Here is a 22,236-nt window from a genome sequence, read left to right as displayed (position 1 = left end):
GTATTATTAAACTAAAACTGTTAAAAAATGATTTGTCTGTTTCACTGTCACAGCATCACATTTAAGCAATTCTTCATGATATGCAAATAATTTATGACTCTGAATCTTTTAAAATCAAGTACAAATGTGAAATATGTTTTTAATGGATGAACACTATGAAAGGTTGCTTTTATGAGACAGAATTGTCTCAACACTGTGCATTATGCCAGAATAACATTTCAAATTTGGATTTTAGTAGTTTATTCAAAGTAATTCCTTTATTATTAAACCTTTTATTGGCATTTTAAATGCATCATGCATTTGCAAACTGAAGAAAATGGGTTTGTTGCCCTGAGGCAACATTGTGCAATGTATTATTGAGAGTGGTTTGATGTTACTGACTCAAGATTTTATTACATTTCCTATGATGAAGTGTTGTTATGTTAATTTTTTATTATTATTTTTTAAAATGTTTTCCCCAACTCCCTTTAATACTTTGCACATAGTCTCATACAGCCTACATCATCCTAGGTTTGTCGCTGTAAGCTTTCCGCATTTAGATTGTAGAATTATTGGCCATTCTTCAGCGCAAATATGCTTCAGCTCTGCCAGATTAGATGGAGAATGCCGGTGGACAGCAATTTCAGGTCTTACTGCTGATTTTCAATTGGATTCAAGTCTGGGCTCGGGCTGTGCCGCTTCAGAATACCAGCCTTCTTTATTTAAGCCATTCTTCATTGTTTTTGCTGTGTGCTTTGAGTCTTTGTCCCGCTGGAAAATGAATCTTAACTCTGAGCATAGCTTTCAAGCTGATTTTTGTCCTTGATTGCAGTCGGCTTTCCAGTTCCTCCTGGTAAAAAATCATCCCCAGAGCGTGATTTAATTAAACCTTTATTTTACCATGTTAGTCCCTTGAGCTTAAAGTCTCATTTTGCTACCGAAACCTGGCAAAAGTAGCAGCATAAAACATCACAATGTGTTAACAAACATAAAGCAAAGCTTGTAATATTGCTTGTAATGTTCCTCATTTCAAGTTTATTTGGATAGAAGTGTTTGCTAGGTCACTAACTGTAAATATAGAAAAGGAATTTAAAGGAAAAGTCCACTTTCAAAACAAAGATTCACATATAATGTACTCACCCCCTTGTCATCCAAGATGTTAATGTCTTTCTTTCCTTAGTCATAAAGAAATTGTTTTTTGAGGAAAACATTTCAGCATTTTTCTGCATATAATGAACTTCTATGGTGCCCCGAGTCTGAACATCCAAAACGTAGTTTAAATGCAGCTTCAAACAATCCCAAATGCGGTTGTAAATGCATCCCAGCCGAGGAAGAAGGGTCTTATCTAGCAAAACGATTGGTTATTTTCAGAAAAATAATACAATTTATATACTTTGTAATGTCAAATGCTCGTCTTGTCTGGCTCTCCCTGAATTCTGTGTATTCTGCCTCAAGACAGTTAGGGTATGTCGAAAAACTCTGATTGTATTTTCTCCCTCAACTTCAAAATTGTCCTATATCGCTGTTTTACCTTTTTTGTTAAGGGTGTTTGATCTTCTTTGCATGTTCACTTTGCAAAGACTGGGTTGGTGCTTCTGCAGCGATGTAGGATGATTTTGAAATTATTTTTGAAGTTGAGGGAGAAAATACGATTAGCCGCATTTAAACTGCATTTTGGAAGTTCAAACTCGGGGCACTATATCAGTCCATCATATTGGAGAAAAATCCTGAAATGTTTTCCTCAAAAAACACAATTTCTTTATGACTGAAGAAAGAAAGACATGAACATCTTGGATGACAAGGGGTAAGTACATTATCATATGTAAAATCTAAAATAAAATATGAAATTATAAAATACAGTGTTAATTTTTTTGTGTTTCCGCACTCTGATGTAAATAAGCCCAACATGCATGAACAGCATGGCGGAACAAGTGACGATTCTAATCAACCAATCAACATTTTGCAGTGAGTTTAACTCCACCCTTTTGGTACCTTTTGCCAAGTAAAGGGTACCAAAAAGTGGTACGGTACAGTTTGTTATTTTGGTACCAACTTCTGACAATGGAAATGAAAATAATTGCATATCGTACTGTACTGAACTGTAACACTTGGTGGAAATGAGCCATAAAGTCCTATTTTAAGGGATAGTGCACCCAAAAATGAAAATTACCCCATGATTTACTCATCCTCAAGCCATCCTAGGTGCCTATGTCTTTGTTCTTTCAGACAAATACAGTCAGAGTTTTATTAAGAATGTCCTGGCTCTTCCAAGCTTTATAATGGCAGTGAATGGCTGTTCAGATTTTGAAGTCCAATAAAGTGCATCCATCCATCATAAAAAGCACTCCACACGCCGTTCTCATGAACGTGTGTACGACTGTTAGTGGAAGCTAAAATTACGGATTATAAAGTTATAAATATGGATATTTTTCCTGCTCAAACGCATCAGTTCACTTCAGAAGGCCTTTATTAACCCCCCGGAACTGTGTGGAGTACTTTTATGATGAATGGATGCACTTTATTGGACTCTAAAATCTCAACCACCACTGCCATTATAAAGCTTGGAAGCTTGGACTTTTTAATAACTCCAATTTATTCATCTGAAAGATGAAAGTCATATACACCTAGGGAGGCTTGCGGGTGAGTAAATAATGAGGTAATTTTCATTTTTGAATCTTTTTACCTTTTAATTTGCAAGATGGTATCTTAAGAAAGCAGAGATTCTGAATGCACTGTACTCTCTCCCTTTGTCTTTCTCTAGAGATAGCTACATCTCTATGGTGAACTGGATAAGCAGCACCCGTCTTACTGTGCGCTGGCTGAACCGGGTCCAGAACCAGTCTGTGCTGTGTGTGTGTGAGGCCACGACAGGAGCCTGCTCAGAGGTGAGGGGTTACCAGCTCATCCACTGCAGCCCACTGGGTATCTTTACCTGAAAAGTGTCCATCGATCGGGCTCTCATTCTTTATTCAGCTCAGAACATGCAGAGAATCTCTTACTTCTCTTTTGCCGCCTCAGCCTAATTTCCTTCTGGAGGCGTGAAAGACTAACTCAGCTTTACTTTTAAGCTTTAGTTTTAATGTGCAGCCTGTTTTAACGGCTAAAGGTCACTCTCTTGAATGTATCTGCTGGTGAGTGATCGAATGCATGGGCACAGGAGTGGCTGCGTCTGACAGAGATGTGCTGTCCTTGTTTGATTTCTACACTGTGTGTTGACAAATCTGTCAGCAGTGCTTTATAATTGGAGGCACTGGGAGCTGGGCTGAAATACACAACAGAGCGCAACTGTCGGGTTCTGAAAGTAAAAATCCCATTCATTTTCTCCATAGAGAAATTGATTTTTAAGAATAATGTATAAACCTCTTAAGACTATGAGCTCTAAGGTTGTTAAGGGATGATAGATTATTCTGTCAGTGCCAAAAGTATTTTATTAGGTTATTTTAGCTTAAGTTATAAACCAAAAAATGACTAAATATTGATATATTATAGTAACTACTTACAAACTACTTAAAGGAGAAGTTCACTTCTAGAACAAAAATTTATAGATAATTTACTCCCCGCCTTGTCATCCAAGATGTTCATGTCATTCATTCTTCATTCATAAAGAAATTATGTTTTTTGAGGAAAACATTTTAGATTAGATTTCTATCTTACGATTTTGAAGTTGGAGAAGAAAATAAGATGGGAGTTTTTCGACCTACCCTACCTGACATGAACCGAAATATAGTACAGTAAGTTCTCGCAGACTAGACAAGATGAGCATTTGAGGTTAAAATGTATATAAACTGTATTTTTTTTTTTAGAAAATAACCAATCGCTTTACTGTATAAAACCCTTCTTCCTCGGCTGGGATCATTTAGAGCCCTTTGAAGCTGCATTTAAACTGCATTTTGGAAGTTCAGACTCGCAGGCACCATTGAAGTCCACTATATGGAGAGAAAACCTGAAATGTTTTCCTCCAAAACCATAATTTCTTTACAACTAAAGAAAGACATGAACATCTTGGATGACAAGGGGGTGAGTAAATTATCTGTAAATTTTTGTTCTGGAAGTGAATTACTCCTTTAATATTGAAATGTTTACAAATTTAAAAAAGCAATAACATTGTTATATTATGTACAAAAATGTTATATATACAGTGTTGTTGAAAAGTTTGGGGTCTGAGATTTTTTTCTCATATGATCGCCAAGGCTGCATTTATTTGATCAAAAGTACAGTAAGCAGTAATATTGGAAAATATTATTATCGTTTAAAATAAATTTTACATTTATTTGAATATGTAGTTTATTACTGTGATTCAAAGCCGATCTCTCTCGATCCTTCAGAAATCATTGTAATGCTTATTTGGTGTTCAAGAAACATTTCTTATTATTATTAATAATGAAACTGCTTTTTTGTTTAATTTTTAGGATTTATTTATAAATAAAAAGTTAAAAAGCATAATTGTCATTACTGTCACTTTTGATGAAAGTGAAGTGTTCATTTCTATTTTTGACCCCCAGACTTTTTAATGGGAGTGTAAATATAATGTTATGATTGATTTGAAAGCCGGTTGAATTGATTTATTGTTTTTATGAATTTTTGACATTTTTATGGATAAAATGATTGTGAAAATAGTTCAGGAACTCTAGCCGTTGAATATGTGGGCACTGATAAATTGTTAAATTAAAATTCTATATTATTCGTCTAAATAATAATAAAAAATTAAACTGAAAACTAAAAACAAGGTAATTAAGGCATAACAAAATTATAATGTACAATTTGAAAAATTGATAATTGACAGCAAATGTAATCTAAATGTAAAAATAGAGGAAATATGTATATATTACAAAGGAATAGTTCACCCAAAAATGAAAATTCTGTTATTAATTACTCACCCTTATGTCAATCTAAACCCATAAGACCTTGTTTATCTTCAGAACACAAATTAAGATTTTTTTTATTAAATCTGAGAGTTTCTGACTCTGCATAGACAGCAACGCAACCAATAATTTTATTAATTTTATGTTCTACATCAGAAGGCATGCGTCATGGCATTCTCGTGAACCTGTGTCGAAGACTGACACGGAAGAGAAGTAATTGTTGAATAAAGTTGTTTTTTTTTGTGTGTTTTTTTGTGCACAAAAATATTCTTGTAGCTTCATAAAATTAGGGTTGAACCACTGATGTCACATAAACTGTTATAAACGATGTCCCTACCTTTCTGGGCCTTGAATGCGTCAGTTGCATTGCTGTCTATGCAGGGTCAGAAAGCTCTTGGATTTCATCAAAAATATCTTAATTTGTGTTTTTTAAAGATGAACAAAGCTCCTAGGGGTTTGAAACAACATGAGGGTGAATAATTAATGACAGAATGTTCATTTTTGGGTGAGCTATCCCTTTAAATAAAGTTCACTTATAACAACCTAATGGCATAGATGTGGAGCTCTAGATGTCCTGACAGCACATCTAAACTGCAGATAAAAATGAAACATGCACTTCCTTAATGCGATGCCAATGAGAATGATGGATTCCTGAAACTCTGCGTTAGCCGTGGAGTTTGTTATGATGTACAACTCTCCCTAGCAGGGAGAAGAGAACAAATGATTTAAACACATATTTTACTTATAATATATGACATGTCTAATCCTTTTAAAATATCTTTAATCTTCAGAGGCACCAAATGGCGATGGACTTCTGGCACAACAACCAGCGGCAGGTGAGTTCAGCTCCTCTCTCTCTCCAGGGGGCATGTAATCAATTCTCAGGCTACGTTCCTCGGTTCCTAAAAGCCGCATCCACCTTGGAAAGAAATGAATTGCATCAAAATGGTGTCGTCTCTGTTGGAGGAAAGTGTATTGATGGTGGCTTGTCCTACAGGAGGAGCCGTTGTTCGCGGCAGATGGTTCCCTGTTTTACCTCATCCTGCCTGCCAAGCAAGGGGCCCGTGGGGAGTTTCTCCACATCGCCAGCCTTCCCGCTCAGGTCTGTGGGTGGAATAATTTCATACTCACGTTATGCACAATGAAATTAGATGCCCTCATAAACTTCGTGATTAGAAACCTGAAGTACCCAGCGTGTATGTGACTTTTTATGAACGTGTGGGGGCGATGTTGAACCCCTGTGTATTGTAAAGTGCTTCTCTCCATTGCATTGTAAAGTCTTTCTCTTTATTGAAGTGTAAGACTTTTGATTTGAATGAATAGTTCTGTTTTCAGGTGTGCTAGCTCTTAATTTTGATTTCTGTTTGCCATTTTGAGTCATTTTGAGCTTGAAGTTCCATGTCATGATTTGTTCTTAAATTCCTAAAAACAGAAAAAATAGAAAAACGTTATTTTAAATAATAAAAATATTTAAAAATTTACTGTTTTTGCTGTCTTTGGACCAAATAAATGCAGGCTTGGTGAGCAGAAGAGACTTCTTTAAAAACATACAAAATCTTACTGTTCAAAAACTTTTGACACTTAAATTTATTGTTTATTTATATTCTTGTTCACTGCTTATAACCTTCTCTAAGATTTATCTCTTTCTCTTTCTTTTTCTTTAGACTTCCGCTCCTTCTGTTTCTCCTCGCTTTCTAACATCAGGCAACTGGGATGTAACCTCACTGTGCGCCCTTGACGAGGAGAACGATAAAATGTACGACAGATCGAATTTTATGAGCAAACCATTTTAACTCGAAAGCCTCAAGACTATGTCGTAAAGCATCTCATAGTCAACCCAACTATGTTATATGAGTAATTATTGAATTATTTACGCCTAGCGATCCCATTTAGCCCACCGAATCAGCAAAGATGGGGCTTAATTAAAATTAATACAGTAATTTAATGTTGAATTGACTGTAATGACTCTGTCATTTTCTCTCCGGCTTTGTTCTCTAATTGCAAGAGCATAAAACAAACCCTCTTGATAAACCATCCCAGAAGTCACAGCTTTACAGAATTTTTTTTTTCAGTGCATGAATATTTACAAGTAGTCAGATCTACAGCTCAAATCAAAATTTAGGCCTGCAAATCGATGACTTAGAATTAATCTGGTGCTGACAGTCACTGACTTACTTACTTTGCATGTGTAAAGCGCTTCAAACCTACTTAGTATGCAGCTGTACGAAGGTAGTATGTGAAGGTAGACTCTATTATAAGAGGATAAATGACTGTCTACAAATAGTAACTCAAAAACCTTTTCAGATTTTCTTAATGTGTCTTTCCCCATAGCTATTTTCTGAGTACGGAGGAGTCGCGGCAGAGCAGACACTTGTACAGGTGGGTTCTTTCTCAAACCGATACGTCTTTAGGCTGTAATTGAGTATTTTATCATTACTGTCTAGGATTTCTGCACCTCTCTTGCTGTGCTGCGCATTTGCATCTAAATCAATCTGACAGCTTTTGCACACCTTGTTGTGTTGCGAGATATTTCATTTTTTCAATACGTTCCTGGATTTTGGACATCCATGTCCTGCATCCGCATTGACGTTCCAGTTTCTGAGTGCGTATGTTCATTGACGACTTGTGTTGTAATCAATTAAATCTTTCCACTGTACGTCTGAGACGTTTTGGGGACATTTGTGAAAAGCCAATACACTTTTTCCCCTCTAGTGAGCTCCAGGCAAGAAGCCCAGCTAATTCATTTAACAGGAACAGCAGCTTAGAGAGAGAGAGAGAGATAGAGAAGGTTGAAAGGGAGACGGGCAGAGGGGGAGGTGCTGCGCCTCACAACGATTTAAAGGGTGTTCTCTAACCTTTGATTAATGCTTTAAGACTCTCACTTGCTCTCGGTGGGCCACAGGTTCTCATAGATTTTTTTATTGCGACTGTCCAAGCAATATGGTGAAAGTGAAAAGGTCCAGCTTTGGGCTTAACACAAGTGGATAATGGAAAACCATCTCAGCATGTGTATATAACGCACTGGCATTTTATAGGGACAGTTCATCCAAAAATGTACATGTATTTAAATAAGGAATTTTTTATTTATCAAGCAGGCACATGCTTTGAGGGCTCAAGCACCTGCCTTTTCCCCAAAATTAACCACAAGTTCTCCTCTCTAAAAAGTTACCAACAGTAATATTGTGGCCAATATTGTTTGCACAGAACAGTAACAAATGACTCAAAACTTAGAAAAGGCCTATTATGTGATGTGTAAGCAGTTCAAGTTCAAGAACACATGAAGGACTTTATTTTTTATAGTTATGCATATATACAGTTGAAGTCAAAAGTTTACATGCACCTTGCAGAATTATTTTACCAAAATAAAAGGGATCAGAGTATGTAGTGATAGTTGTTCATGAGTCCCTTGTTTGTCCTAAACAGTTAAACTGCCACTTTTCTTTAGAAAAATCCTTCAGGTCTCATAAGTTCTGTGTTTTTTCAGCATTTTTGTGTATTTGAACCCTTTCCAACAATGACTGTATGATTTTAATATCCATCTTTTCACACTAAGGACAACCGAGGGACTCATATGCAGCTATTACAGAAAGTTCAAACGCTCACTGATGCTCCAGAAGGACACATGATGCATTAAGAGCCGGGGGGTGAAAACTTTTGAACAGAATGAAGATGTGAACATTTTTCTTATTTTGCCAAAATATCTTTTTTTTTTTTTCATTTAGTACTGCTCTTCAGAAGCTACAGAAGACACTTACATGTTTCCCAGAAGACAAAATATGTTAAATTTACCCTGATCTTCAAATTCAAAAAGTTTAATGCATTGTGTTTTCTTCTGAAGCATCAGTGAGCGTTTGAACCTTCTGTAATAGTAACATTAGAGTCCCTCAGTTGTCCTCAGTATGAAAAGGTGGATCTCAAAATCATACAGTCATTGTTGGAAATGCACAAAAATGCTGAAAAACCAAATAATTTGTGAGACCAGAAGGATTTTTCTGAAGATCAGTGGCCAGTTTGACTGTTCAGGACAAACAATGGACTCATGAACAATGAACAATGAACATGAACAATGGATCAATATACAAAAAACAAAAACAAACAAACAAAAAAAAAACACACCTGTGGCTCATTCAGATAACAACATAGTATTAAGAATCAAGCGTATGTACAGGGTCATTTTTATAAATTCAAATATTATTTTCTTCTATGGACTATATATGTAAACGTCTTTTATGTGAAATATCTTATTTAGGTCAGTACTAAATAAAAAATAACATGCATTTTGTATGATCCCTCTTGTTTTGGTAAAATAATTAACATTTAGCAGACTCTACAAGGTGTATGTAAACTTTGACCTCAACTGGGTGATTAAAAGTTTGATTGTCATTGATAACATTAACATCGATGATGAGTTGTGAAATAATGAAATGCATACTTGTTGACTAGCGTGGAGCTCGGAGGAGTATTTCATCGCCAGTGTCTGACGTGCAACCTGTTCGAGCGATGCAGCTTCTTCAAAGCAGACTTCAGCCCCAATCGAACATACTTTACTCTCTATTGCTTGGGTAAGATCATGCCGTCTTTCATGTACAATTACAAACACACTTAGCCTGATGAAAGAAGATTAAAGGAGAAGTCCACTTTCAAAACAAAGATTCACATATAATGTACTCACCCCCTTGTCATCCAAGATGTTCATGTCTTCCTTTCGTCAGTCGTAAAGAAATTGTTTTTTGAAGAAAACATTTCAGCATTTATCTTCATATAATGGACTTCTATGGTGCCCCGATTTTGAACTTCCAAAATGCAGTTTAAATGCGTGTTTAAATGATCCCAAATGCGGTTGTAAATGATCCCAGCCGAGAAGGAAGGGTCTTATCTAGCGTAACGATCGGTTATTTTCATAAAAATAATACAATTTATATACTTTTTAATGTCAAACGCTCGTCTTGTCTTACTCTGCCTGGACTGTTTTTTTCTGGTTCATGACAGTTAGTGTATGTCGAAAAACTCCCATCTCATGTTCTCCCTCATCTTCGAAATCGTCCTATATCGCTGTTTTACCTTTTTGGTTAAGGGTGTTTGATCTTCTTTGCATGTTTACATTGCAAAGACTGGGTCGGAATTTTTGCAGTGATGTAGGATGATTTTGAAATGATTTTTGAAGTTGAGGGAGAAAATACAGGTTTCTCAACATACCCTAACTGTCTTGAGCCAGAATGAGCAAGGCAAGATGACTGTAGAGAATAAAAAGTATTTAAATTGTTTTTTATTGTTTTTGAATGAAAATAACCGATCATTTCGCTAGATAAGACCCTTCTTCCTCGGCTGGGATTGTTTACAACCGCATTTGGGATCGTTTGAAGCAAGAAAGACATGAACATCGTGAATGACAAGGGGGTGAGTACATTTTCTGTCAATTTTTGTTCTGGAAGTGGACTTCTCCTTTAATGTTTCTCATCTCATGCATACATTTGCAGGCCCAGGTGTCCCAAAGGTGACCATTCACAGCACGAGTGACCCTTCCAGTGAGTACAATCAATATTTTTCTCATTGCAAGCTGTTGTCAGATTTTGGTGGCTGTATAACAGAAAAAAAAGTTTTTAATTGCTAATACAATTGTGTCAAAAAAGAACAGCCTTTATATTAGGTGGCCTTAACTAATATGTACTTACATTTAAATTAATCATTGTACATACATGTTTTTGCATTGTACTTATATTTAAAAAAAATACCTGCATGTAATTACATCTGTGATTAATTTCTGTAATTACATTTATAGATACACTGTGTTATACCTTAACCTACCCTTAAACCTACCCATACCACTAAACCTGTCACTACTCTTACCCGTATACCACCTCAATAGCAAGAAAAGCTTTTTGCAATATAATATGAACACAATAAGTACAGTGTACATATTTTCTGATGTAAGTATATAGTAAAGGCCACCTAATTTAAAATGAGACACATTTTTGTATAAATGCACCCTTGTTACACTGTTATAGTTTGTTGTATTAAGTGTTTATGTCAAAAATGACTATTATTATTATTGTTCATGCTTAGCATTAAGGAATTGCTTGAATTCCGAAGACTATATAGTAAATTTGTCTGTAATTTGTCCTAGATGTTTGCACTGTAACATTCTGTTCCTCCCAAATTATTATTTAGCATAGCTGTTTTCAACACTAATATTAATAAATGTTTCTTTAGCACCAAATCAGCACATTAGAATGATTTCTGAAGGATCATGTGACACTGAAAACTGGAGTAATGATGCTGAAAATTCAGCTTTGCATCACAGGAATAAATTATATTTCAAAATATTTTAAATAGTAATAATATTTCACAATATTACTGTATGTAAATAAATGCAGCATTGGTGAGCATAAGAGACTTCTTTGAATTAAAATCATACCAAACCTAAACTTTTGCACTCTAGTGCTTATATTGAAAGAGGGACCTGAACCATATCAAAGGACTTAAATATCATAGAGAACCACCAATAAACTATCTAGAAAGCTCTTATGACCACATAGCAACACTCAAGCAACCACCTGCAGCACCACTTTATTCACTTAACTGTAAATGTCAATGTGATTCTGAGAAAAAAGATTATATTTTAGTATGAAAGTACCCCAGTGAGTATTTTTAGAGTTTGTTGTAGTAAGAGTGTCCTCTAAAACATCTAAAAGTGCTTCATTCTTAAATTTTATCTGGCGCTGTTCTTTATTTCACAGTCTTAATATTTAAATTCTCCAAGGTAGTGGACTGTTCTGGTTTCATGCCAAGAATGTATTAAGTCTGTGTGCTTTCTTTGCAGGATACACAGTAGTGGAAGACAATAGCCTCCTCGCTATGTCTCTTGAAACCAAGAGGCTCTCGGAGACAGTTTTCCAGACGCTTTCCTCTGAAAACAGTGGTAAAAAGATTTAAGTAACTGATTGCATTCCTGCTTTAAGCATAAATTGACCTCAACCTTTTACAAAGCCAACTAGATTTAAGAATCAATCAGATAATTGTTTCAGTTTTGCTAATTGGATCCTCACAGCTGTACCATTAGTGGTGACTTTGGGGGAAACCTATTGCAGCGTGTGTATTTTTACTCGTGTGACGTGTAAAGGCGTGTGGACATCTGCGTATATAAATTGCACATGTGCTGTATTAGGTCCCCTGACTGTGCTTGTTTTTGCTTGTGTGTGTGTGTGTGTATTACTGAGTTTGTTAAAAACCAGCAAGCTCATGGGAGCTCATTTGCCAGTGGTTAGAATATTGATGAGTCGGTACCCATTCCTTGCAGTATGATACTTTAGAAACAACCGTTTGTTCTGTTTTAACTGCCTTTGCGAATAATTACAGACCTAGATCTGAAGATGTCCCTGCCTCCTGGGTATGAGGGAAACCTGCACCCTCTCCTTATTATCATGTAAGTGTCTTCCCTTACTTCATCAGCGCCTGTATAATACTGTTAACAAGGCAGCATTGTATTGTATAGAAGCCAATTTCTGCTTTAGAATAAAAATAAGACGTATAAAATGTATATAAATGGTCATGTTGTGTGAGACACTACCATTCAAAAGTTTGAGGTCGGTAATATTTTTTTAATGGTTTTGAATTGTTTATGAAGCTCATCAAGGCTGCATTTATTTGACCAAAAATACATTAAAAAGAGTAATATTGTAAAATATTATTTCAATAACTGTTTTCTATGGAAGCCCGTTTCTGCAAGTGAATAAAAAATAAAAAAGTAATTGCTTTTTGTCTCACAGTTCTGACTTTTTTTCTCACAATTCTGACTTTTTTTCTGAGCAAAAAGTCAGTTTGGAAAGGCTTGGTAGATTGGTAGATTACCAGGTATATCGCACAATTCTGACTTTTCCAAGAACTGTGAGTTTATATCTCACAATTCTGAGTTTATATCTCACGATTCTTACTCAGTAACTTGCAACTGAAGAAGAAGTTTTATTTATATAGTGCCTTTCCGTAGCTCAAGGTCGCTTTACATATAACACATAGTTTTGTACATCCACACAAGCAATATGGACACAAATACAAATTGCATGTTTATATCACATAATTCTGACTTTTCTCAGAATTGCAAGTTTATCTCTCACAATTCTGACTTAACTTGCAATTGTGAGTTTAGATCTCACAATTCTAAAAAAAAAAAGTCAGATTTGTAAGTTTATATCACGGTTCTGACTTTTCTGAGAATTGCGGGTTTATATCTCACAATTCTGACTTAACTCACAATTACAACTTTATATCTCACAATTCTGAATTAATAACTTGCAACTGCAAGATTATATTTCACAATTCTGAGAAAAAAAGTCAGATTTGTACGTTTATATCACACAGTTCTGACTTTTCAGAGAATTGTGAGATATAAACTCATAATTCTCACAATTCTGACTTAACTTGCAATTGAAAGTATATATCTCTCAGTTCTGAGAAAAAATGTCAGATTTGTAAGTTTATATCTCACAATTCAGAATTTTATGAGAATTGCAAGCTTATATCTCGCAATTCTGATTTAATAACTAGCAACTGTGAGTTTAGATCTTGCAATTCTGACTTAATATCTTGCAATTGCAAGTTTATATCTCACAATTCTGAGAAAAAAGGTTGATTTGTAAGTTTATTTCGCACAATTCTGACTTTTCTGAGAATTGCGAGGTTATATCTCACAATTCTGACTTAATAACTTGTAATTGCGAGTTTATATCTCACAATTCTGAGAAAAAGTCAGATTTGCAAGTTTGTTTCACACAATTTTTTTCTGATATTGCACAGTTCTGACTTCTGACTTATACCACAATGAAGAAAAAGTCAAAACTTGAAGAAAAAGTCAAAATTGCGTGATACAAACTCGCAAGTCAGACTTGTTTTTTAGAATTGTGAGAATTATTTGATGAATAGAAAGAACAGCATATATTTGAAATAGAAATCTAAATAGAAACTGCATAAATATCTTTCTGCTGTCATTTTTGATAAATTTAATGCATGCTTGCTGACTAAAAGTATGAAATCTTTTAAAAGAATAAATAAATAAATAAATAAAAATCTTACTGACCCCAGACTTTTGAATAGTAGTGTATAAAACCACACTGAGAGATATAAAAATTGCAACTGTGTGATTTCAATTTGTGCTATAAAGTGACCAATGTAAGAAATAAATGGCAACTCTTTTTATTTATTTATTTATTTATTTATTTTATTTGTGAGATGTAAAGTCACAATTATAAGACTTTGCAGAAACTTTTTGTTCATTCTGACATAGAAGCTTCCATGGTAATGATATTTCTTAAACACTCTGTTTTTTACGAAACCGTAATAATCATAATTCAGCTCCTCTTAATGACACATATTTGCATGCTGAATTGTGACTGGTCTTGTCTGCCTTACATGTTTAAAACCTACATTCTGTATCCCACAATGCAATACACTTGACTTAACCTTGCAGTGATGGATGAATCAGAATATTAGTTATGAAATGTACTGTCCCTTTTTAGACTTATTATGTGATTAAACTTTCACATTTTACACAAATTTTAAATAAATTGATTTTTAAAAAATTATACAGACACTTGCCGAGCACGGTGAACTGATGCCTACTGCTTTACATACTATTTTTAAATAGTATGCAGTATATACTATAGTAATAAGCTAGTGTTGCATTAAGAAAACAAGATGCATGCTGAGTGTCCTGACAGTGACAGATCAGCTCTGCTTCTCACATAAACACCAAACCAAAGCCTAAAACTTTAGTTTGCCTGAAACTTCTTTTACTGCCTGCAATCAGTGGTGTCTCCTTGTGGAAATGCAAATCTAGTTAAGACTCCCCTCTCCCTCACCGTAGTTGGTTAGGCTACATGATTTATGAATGCTGTGTTATTAATAAGCAATATGCACATGCTCGATTGAGATGCAAGAAGTGTTCCACAAATGTGAACACATTTACAGAATGAAGATCAGTTTGCTGATGTCTTTTTAATCTACAGTGTGACATTATGTGTCAGCACCTCAATCCATCCGTTCTCTGCACCTGTAGTGACAGCATTCCTGGGAAGCAGTCGGTAACGGAGGAGTTTGCCCTGGGCTGGCCGGAGGTTTTATCCAGCCTGCACGGAGTGGCGCTGGCCTGGATTGACAACAGAAGCCGGGTCTCGCAGGGACAGAAAAGCAGCACTCTGGACCCTCGCAAATTGGGTTCCCTTCGCATTAAAGACAAGCTTGGAGTAGTGGAGTGAGCCATTCTCTCATTTCAGTTTTTAAGAATAATACCTGTTATAGAAAGGTAATTTTGCACACAATATATCTGATTAGGAGAAACTTTATGCTCTAAAGCAGATGCTGGGAGTTCTTTCAGATTTTGTTGAAGTCTTGCTTGGCTAATTTAATTTAACTTACTTCTTGCTCAAGGCAATAAAGCAATGTTTATGTCTCAACAGAGTTAATACATTTGCTGCTTATAAAACACCAGCCATTCATCATAATGCTTAAAATTCGCATGTTTCATTTTAGATGGTTAACGCAGCTGCCATACATTGATGGGAGAAGAGTTGCTGTTTATGGAAAGGTAAAATATATGTTTGAAAATCTAACTTCTGATTGAATGAGTCACATTTGAATAAATAGCTAATTTATTCAAAGTGGAAACTGTAAACAGCCTACGATTAGGCTAATGAGTGCAGCTGTATCCACCCACTTTTTCTGTGGTATTGGTTCTGGAAGTATACATTTTTTCCTCTTTAATTTTTTACATAGGGATTTTTTGAAGTCTTCATTAAAGCATTATAAGCCATGGACCAAACCAACTAGCTACACGGTGAATCAAAACATTACAAACTTTTATTTGAAGTAGAAGAATATTTGAAAATTGGACAAAAAGTTAAAGGTACAAAACTGTGCACTTAATGGCTTTAATGAGCGAAAGAACCACAATACTGTTTGCTTGCTGCAACTCTGATTGGTGGAATTTTCATCATGGGTAATGTAGTTTTCACCAGCAACTCCACTGTTAAACACAATTCTTTAAAAAATAAATGTAAATAATGTGAACTGATGGATGTAACAAAAGCATAAACCAGGGGTCACCACACTCGGTCCTGGAGGGCCGGTGTCCCGCAGAGTTTAGCTTCAGCCTTAATCGAACACACCTGAACCAGCTAATCAGGGTCTTAGGTAGGGAAGGCCGGGTACAGTTGGTACACTTTTCGCTTTTTCTGTTACCACACCAAAACTAAGGACTGAAAAGAAGTGTTTTTTATATGACATTTCCTTTACTTGTCTACTAAAATATTAATAATTATTAACGTCCATAAGTAGGTCATATTTGCCACAATTAGCTCATAAACACAAGAAGCTTTTTTGTACCCGAGTACAGTTGAGACACCCATCCGTAATGCTGTAAAGCTGCCTAACCAATTCATTGCAAATGTAAAATACCTTTAAAAAAGAGAATTCAACAGTTTTTATTTTCTGTTCAGTATTTTATTTGATTATTTGTTTAGTTAAAAGTAGTTCGTTTGTAAAACACTTTACATTAATGGCAAACAGTGATACAATATTTAATTTCAGTTCATCATTTTAATAGTAACAGTTAAAAAGTTGAGTGCAGTAAACAATAAAACAGTAAACAACATTGAACAATTGCAAATAGCAATAATAAATCAGATCAAATGCAAAAAATAACCTAATAAATATAATAACAATAAACATAATAAATAAATGATACATTGTGTCTCAGCTGTATGCTGCTGACCACCTCAAACATTTCTGTTGTCTTTAAACAAAGTCAAACAAAGAGAGCAGAGAATCCTGCTTATTTTGTTAAGATTTTGATAACTTATTTTATCTACTTTGGCTGGGTGGTTAATAACACATTTTTCTGTGGTGTGACAAACTCAGTACACATATTAAATATTTCTTTACACTGACTTTAAGGAGAGTTTGTACATTGCGTCATTTTAAATGAAACCACTTAAAAGTGGTCAAATGGATCTAATGCTCTGCCTCTCGAGGCCTGTCGCTTTAATACACATCTTTGTAGCAAATAAATCCCTTTGTAGACTTGCATCATATTTTCACTTAGGATATGTACTTTGAATTTAGTTTTCAGTTGCAGAGCTCTGACATCAGCCAACTTTTGTCCTCACAGGGATTTGGCGGCTATTTAGGTTTGAAGATGTTGACGGCAACTGATCAGATGTTCAAATGTGCCGCTGTCATGGCTCCCATCACAGACTTCAAGCTCTATAGTGAGTTCCAGCTCCATACACTATGGCAGAACAATATTTTTGGACATTTTTGAAGTACATTCTTTGAAGTGCCTTGGAGTGCTTCAGAATACCATGGTATGTGATATGGTAATCATTTAGTCCCATGGTATATATCAAAGTATCCTGGTGTCCATGTGATAAATGGTGTAATCTGCAATGCAGTACAGTTTCTTCTTACATTTTTATGTGTGAAATTAGATTCAACTTTGTTTTCCAGGTGCTGCCTTCTCAGAGAGATATCTAGGCCTTCCAACTAAAGAGGAGCATTCGTACATGGTAGACCTTTTGCAGCAACCTTTTCATTCATTATCAAGCATTAAATTACAGAAAAGTAAAAAAAGATATAAATAGACAATGTACAAGATGTACAAGAAACAAAGACAAATTTGTGAAAGTTACAATATCACAAATATGAGATTTAAAGTCATATTGTAATAAAGTTAGTAAGGAGAAACAAAGTCACAGTTGTGACATGTATAGTCAAATTGTAACAATACATTATAACAAAGTTACAAGAAACAAAGTCACAGTTGTAAGTCACATTGTAACATGTTACATTGTTACATTTACGAGAAACAAAAGTCAAAGCTGTGAAATATAAGGTTAGATTGTGACTTTGTCACAGCTGTAACAGTCAAAATGTAACAGTTATAGTTGTTACATTACAGAAACAGTACAAGAAACAAAGTCACAACTGTGATATGTAAAGCCAGATTGTCACGATGTATTGTAACAAAGTTAAGAGAAAGTCACAGTTGTGAGTCCCATTTTAACGTTACATTGTTACAGTTACGAGAAAAAGTCACAATTGTAACAGTTACACAAAACGAAGTCACAATTGTGACGTACAATCAAATTGTAATGATACATTGAAACAAAGTTAAAAGGAAAAGTTGGTTACACTTTAGTTTGTTGTCCTTGTTACAGTGTAATTATCTATTTAAGTACTGAGTAATATTCATTAACTACATGTACTTACTATGTGGTTAGGATTAGGGTATAAGAAGGACACCTTAAAATATAAAATAAAGTGTTACCAAACAGTCACAGTTGTGAATCACATTGTAACATGTTACATTGTTACAGTTACAAGAAACAAAAGTCACAGTTGAGAAATACAAGGTTAGACTGTGACTTTGTCACAGCTGTAACAGTCGAAATTTAACAGATATAGTTATAAGAAACTAAATCACAATTGTGATATGTAATGTCAGATTGTAACGATGTATTGCAACAGTTATGAAAAAAAGTCACAGTTGTGAGTCCCAGTTTAACATTTTACATTGTTACAGTTACAAGAAACAAAAGTCACAGTTGTGAAATATAAGGTTAGACTGTGACAAAGTCACAACTGTAACAGTCAAAATGTAACAGTTATATTTACAAGATACTAAATCACAATTGTGATCTGTAAAGTCAAATTGTAACGATTCATTGTAACAGTTACAAGAAAAAGTCAGTTATGAGTCACAATATAACATGTTACAGTTACAAGAAGCAAAAGTCACAGTTGTGAAAGTTAGAAAGTTAGACTGTGACAGTCACATTTCTAACTGTTATAGTTACAAGAAACAGAGTCACAATTTTGAAATATAGTCATTGTGATGTTACCTTGAGACAAAGTTCCAGTTACAAGAAACAGTCAAAATTGTGAGATATAAAGTTACATTGTAATGTATGTTACAGTTTTTGGAAAGTCACAACTGAGATTTAAAGTCACTTTGTGACTAAGTTACAGTTATAAGAGATAAAGTCACAACTATAAGACGGAAAGTTACATTGTAACATATGAAGTTACATTAAGACAAAGTTACAGTGAAGAGAAACAAAGTCACACTTGTGATATATAAATCCACATTGTAATATTTAAAGTTATAGTTATGTCATATTGTCACGAAGTTACGAAAAAATAGTCACAATTGTGAAATTTAAAGTTACAGTTGTGACAAAGTTATAGTTACGAGAAACAGACATAATTATGAGATCTTAATTCACATTTGAATTTAAAGTTACAGGTATGAGAAACAAAGCCATAATTGGATGAAAGGTCACATTTGCAAGAAATAAAATGGCAATTATGACAACAAATTTCCATTTCCCTTTTTATTTTGTTTACGGGCAGAAACAGTCTTCTGTATTATGTGACTGAGGTACTAATATGTTGTGTCTTTGCAGACTGCATCTTTGTTGGACGACATTCACAAGCTAAAAGACGAAAACTTCCTCCTCATACATGGAACAGCAGATGGTTAGTTTCAGAATTATAAATCCTTCACATACATAATTTGTGGATTTCCAGTCATGTTTTACTTGTTTGTGTGTTTAGCACGGGTGCATTTCCAACACAGCGCTGAGTTGTTGAGTCGTCTGGTGAAGGTAGAAGCCAACTACACCCTTCAGCTCTACCCAGATGAAGGCCACACCTTGAGAGAAGAGCGGAGCAACCAACACCTGCACCGCACACTCCTTCACTACCTCCACAACTGCCTCAAATACGACCCCTTCCTCAACATAGAGGAGGAAGAGGAGGAGGATGAAGAGGAAGAGTGATCTCTTCCTCTTCCTCCACTGTCGGTCTGCTCTCGGTCCTCAGAGGTCCCCAGTACTGGTGACTAACTTCAGGTTGCGTTATTTCACCAAAGGAAAAATGAGCAAAATGAGATCAAGAGGACCAAATTCACCAGCTATTTACCACAAACTCAATTTTGGGATGTTTTGTTGTTCAGACGGCAACTGTAAATGTTTCCTGAGCATCCAGGAAGGTGAAACAACAGTTTTCAAAAAATCACACACAGTATAATGTCTAAAGGGCCCCATGTGATCAACATCTTAAGTCTGTTTATGTGTAAAATGGGTAAAAGTTGCATGTTGATCAGCCTTGATGTTGCAGCGCCACCCTGTGGTCAAACATAGCTATTTCAAGACATACGTTCAAGAGATGTTCCAGATCTGATCTATCACTAGTCTGTACTGTGGAAGATTTGATTGAATGTAAACTGCAAAATGTAATTTGAACCTGGCTCTTTTTATGCATGACAAACCGGCTGCATGGTGCTGTATACTCTGATTCTTTCATAATATCTGTGCCAAACACAATAGTAATTTGTCAAAATAGTAGAATTTGCATACAGTGTGTTAACCTGAAGCACACAGTGTGCACATACAGCAAGTTTTGAACATCTCCAAAGCATTACGGTGTAAGTAGACAGGCTGTTCTTGCTGTAAGAGTACAAAACCAATGACTCACACTGCATGCTGCTGTTTACAAAAGCCTCATAAGGTTCCAGCATACATCATGTCTCTTTATAAACGTCGAGCCCTGCTGTGCAGTTTCACACTGAGAGTAACTATATTTTAACTGACGGCGAACACAACTCTTTCCATTGCCATTGTCATGCATATGCAGATTTCATGTTTACAGATCAAATGTGCCAAATACTCTGTGACCAAACCTTTCAGTACTGATTTATGTTAAAGTTTTGAATGTGGCAATTTTTTATGTTTCTGTAAGATTCTTTATGCAGGGTTTCATTCATTTATGTTTTTGACAAAAAAGTCTGTAACCATGGTACAGTTTGGTTATTCAGTTGGTAAGATCAGAGTCATTTTATGGACAATGTCCAAAAAGAGCATGCATATATACAAACTACCGTTCAAAAACGTAGGGTCAATAAGATATTTTTAAAAGGAGATTAATACTTTCATTTAGCAAGGACACATTAAAGTGAACAAAAGTTCACTTAAGCAGCATGTTGATAATAAAAAGAAATATTAAGCATGTTAAAAAGTTTTATTAAAATAATAGGAAATAATGTTACCCATTTTTTTACTAAATTAAAAATAATAAGAAATATTTCCTGATATTAGAATGATTTCTGAAGCATCGTGTGACACTGAAGCTGTTAAAAATTCCCATTTGCATCACAGGAATAAATTCTGTATTAAAATAGAAAACAGTTATTTTAAATTAAAACAATATAACAGCTGTGAGTCACACTGTAACGTTACATTGTTACAGTTAAAAGAAACAAAAGTGTCAGTTGTGAAATATTAGATTAGATTAGGTTAGATTATGTCTTTGTCACAATTGTAACAGTTAAAATGTAACAGTTACATTTACAAGAAACTAAGTCACAATTGTGATATGTAAAGTCAAATTGTAACACTGCATTGTAACAAAATTACAAGAAAAGGTCACAGTTGTGAATCACAATCTAACGTTACATTGTTATAGTTACAAGAAGCAAAAGTCACAGTTGTGAAATAAGGTTAGATTGTGACTTTTCACAATTGTAACAGTCAAAATGTAACAGTTATAGTTATAAGAAACGAAGTCATGATTGTGATACGTGAAGTCATATTGTAACAATGTATTGTAACAAAGTTACAAGAAGCAAAAGTCACAGTTTTGAAATATAAGGTTAGATTGTGACAAAGTCACATTTGTAATAGTCAGAATGTAACAGCTACTGTTTCAATAATAAGATTTGTAAATTCAGATTGTAACAATGTGACAAAGTTACAAGAAAAAAGTCAGTTGTGAGTCACAGTCTAATATGTTACATTGTTACAGTTACAAGAAACAAAAGTCACAGTTTTGAGTGACATTGTAACATGTTACATTGTTGAAGTTACAAGAAACAAAAGTCCGTTGTGAAATATAAGGTTAGATTGTGACAAAATCACAACGGTAACAGTCACAATAAAACAGTTATTGTTACAATATTAAGAATGTTAAAAATATTAAGAACGTTAAAAGGTTTTATTGAAGTATTTTTAAAAAATGTATAAGAAATATTTCTTGATATTATAATGATTTCTGAAGCATCATGTGACAGCTTTGCCATCGCAGGAATACATTTTATTTTTGAAATATATTAAAATAGACAACCGTTATTTTAAATGTAAAAAATTATAACACAATATTACTGAGTTTACTGCATGTTTGACCAAATAAATGCAGCCTTGGTGAGCATAAAATTCTTACTGACCCCACAGTTTTGAACGGTAGTGAAATTCAGTATATGCAGACTTTATCCAGAAGTTCACCAGCTCATGACAATTTTTTAAGAATGTCATAAACTTATAATGACAATGCTTATGAGACAAATCGGACA

At 34.7% G+C, this 22,236-nt stretch overlaps 1 protein-coding gene across 5 annotated transcripts in view; it reads left to right on the top strand.

Moving 5' to 3' along the window:
- Nucleotides 1-21,152, top strand: part of LOC127154611 (inactive dipeptidyl peptidase 10) — a 70,775-nt gene extending 49,623 nt beyond the window's left edge. For all 5 annotated transcript variants that reach the window (XM_051096248.1, XM_051096247.1, XM_051096249.1 and 2 more), the window contains 15 exons: nucleotides 2,741-2,864; nucleotides 5,633-5,677; nucleotides 5,839-5,943; nucleotides 6,506-6,597; nucleotides 7,173-7,220; nucleotides 9,285-9,403; nucleotides 10,319-10,366; nucleotides 11,662-11,760; nucleotides 12,198-12,264; nucleotides 14,890-15,084; nucleotides 15,363-15,417; nucleotides 16,999-17,098; nucleotides 17,337-17,395; nucleotides 19,295-19,367; nucleotides 19,446-21,152. In XM_051096248.1, the coding sequence (XP_050952205.1) occupies nucleotides 2,741-2,864; nucleotides 5,633-5,677; nucleotides 5,839-5,943; nucleotides 6,506-6,597; nucleotides 7,173-7,220; nucleotides 9,285-9,403; nucleotides 10,319-10,366; nucleotides 11,662-11,760; nucleotides 12,198-12,264; nucleotides 14,890-15,084; nucleotides 15,363-15,417; nucleotides 16,999-17,098; nucleotides 17,337-17,395; nucleotides 19,295-19,367; nucleotides 19,446-19,669 (1,453 nt within the window). In that variant the 3' untranslated portion in view covers nucleotides 19,670-21,152. The remainder of the gene's footprint in view (nucleotides 1-2,740; nucleotides 2,865-5,632; nucleotides 5,678-5,838; nucleotides 5,944-6,505; nucleotides 6,598-7,172; nucleotides 7,221-9,284; nucleotides 9,404-10,318; nucleotides 10,367-11,661; nucleotides 11,761-12,197; nucleotides 12,265-14,889; nucleotides 15,085-15,362; nucleotides 15,418-16,998; nucleotides 17,099-17,336; nucleotides 17,396-19,294; nucleotides 19,368-19,445) is intronic.
- The last annotated feature ends 1,084 nt before the right edge of the window (nucleotides 21,153-22,236 follow it).

This window comes from Labeo rohita, chromosome 23 (assembly GCF_022985175.1).
Source record: "Labeo rohita strain BAU-BD-2019 chromosome 23, IGBB_LRoh.1.0, whole genome shotgun sequence".
Taxonomy (NCBI): domain Eukaryota; kingdom Metazoa; phylum Chordata; class Actinopteri; order Cypriniformes; family Cyprinidae; genus Labeo; species Labeo rohita.
The sequence above is the reverse complement of the archived record's forward strand: the minus strand, read 5'-3'. Positions and strand labels throughout refer to the sequence as shown.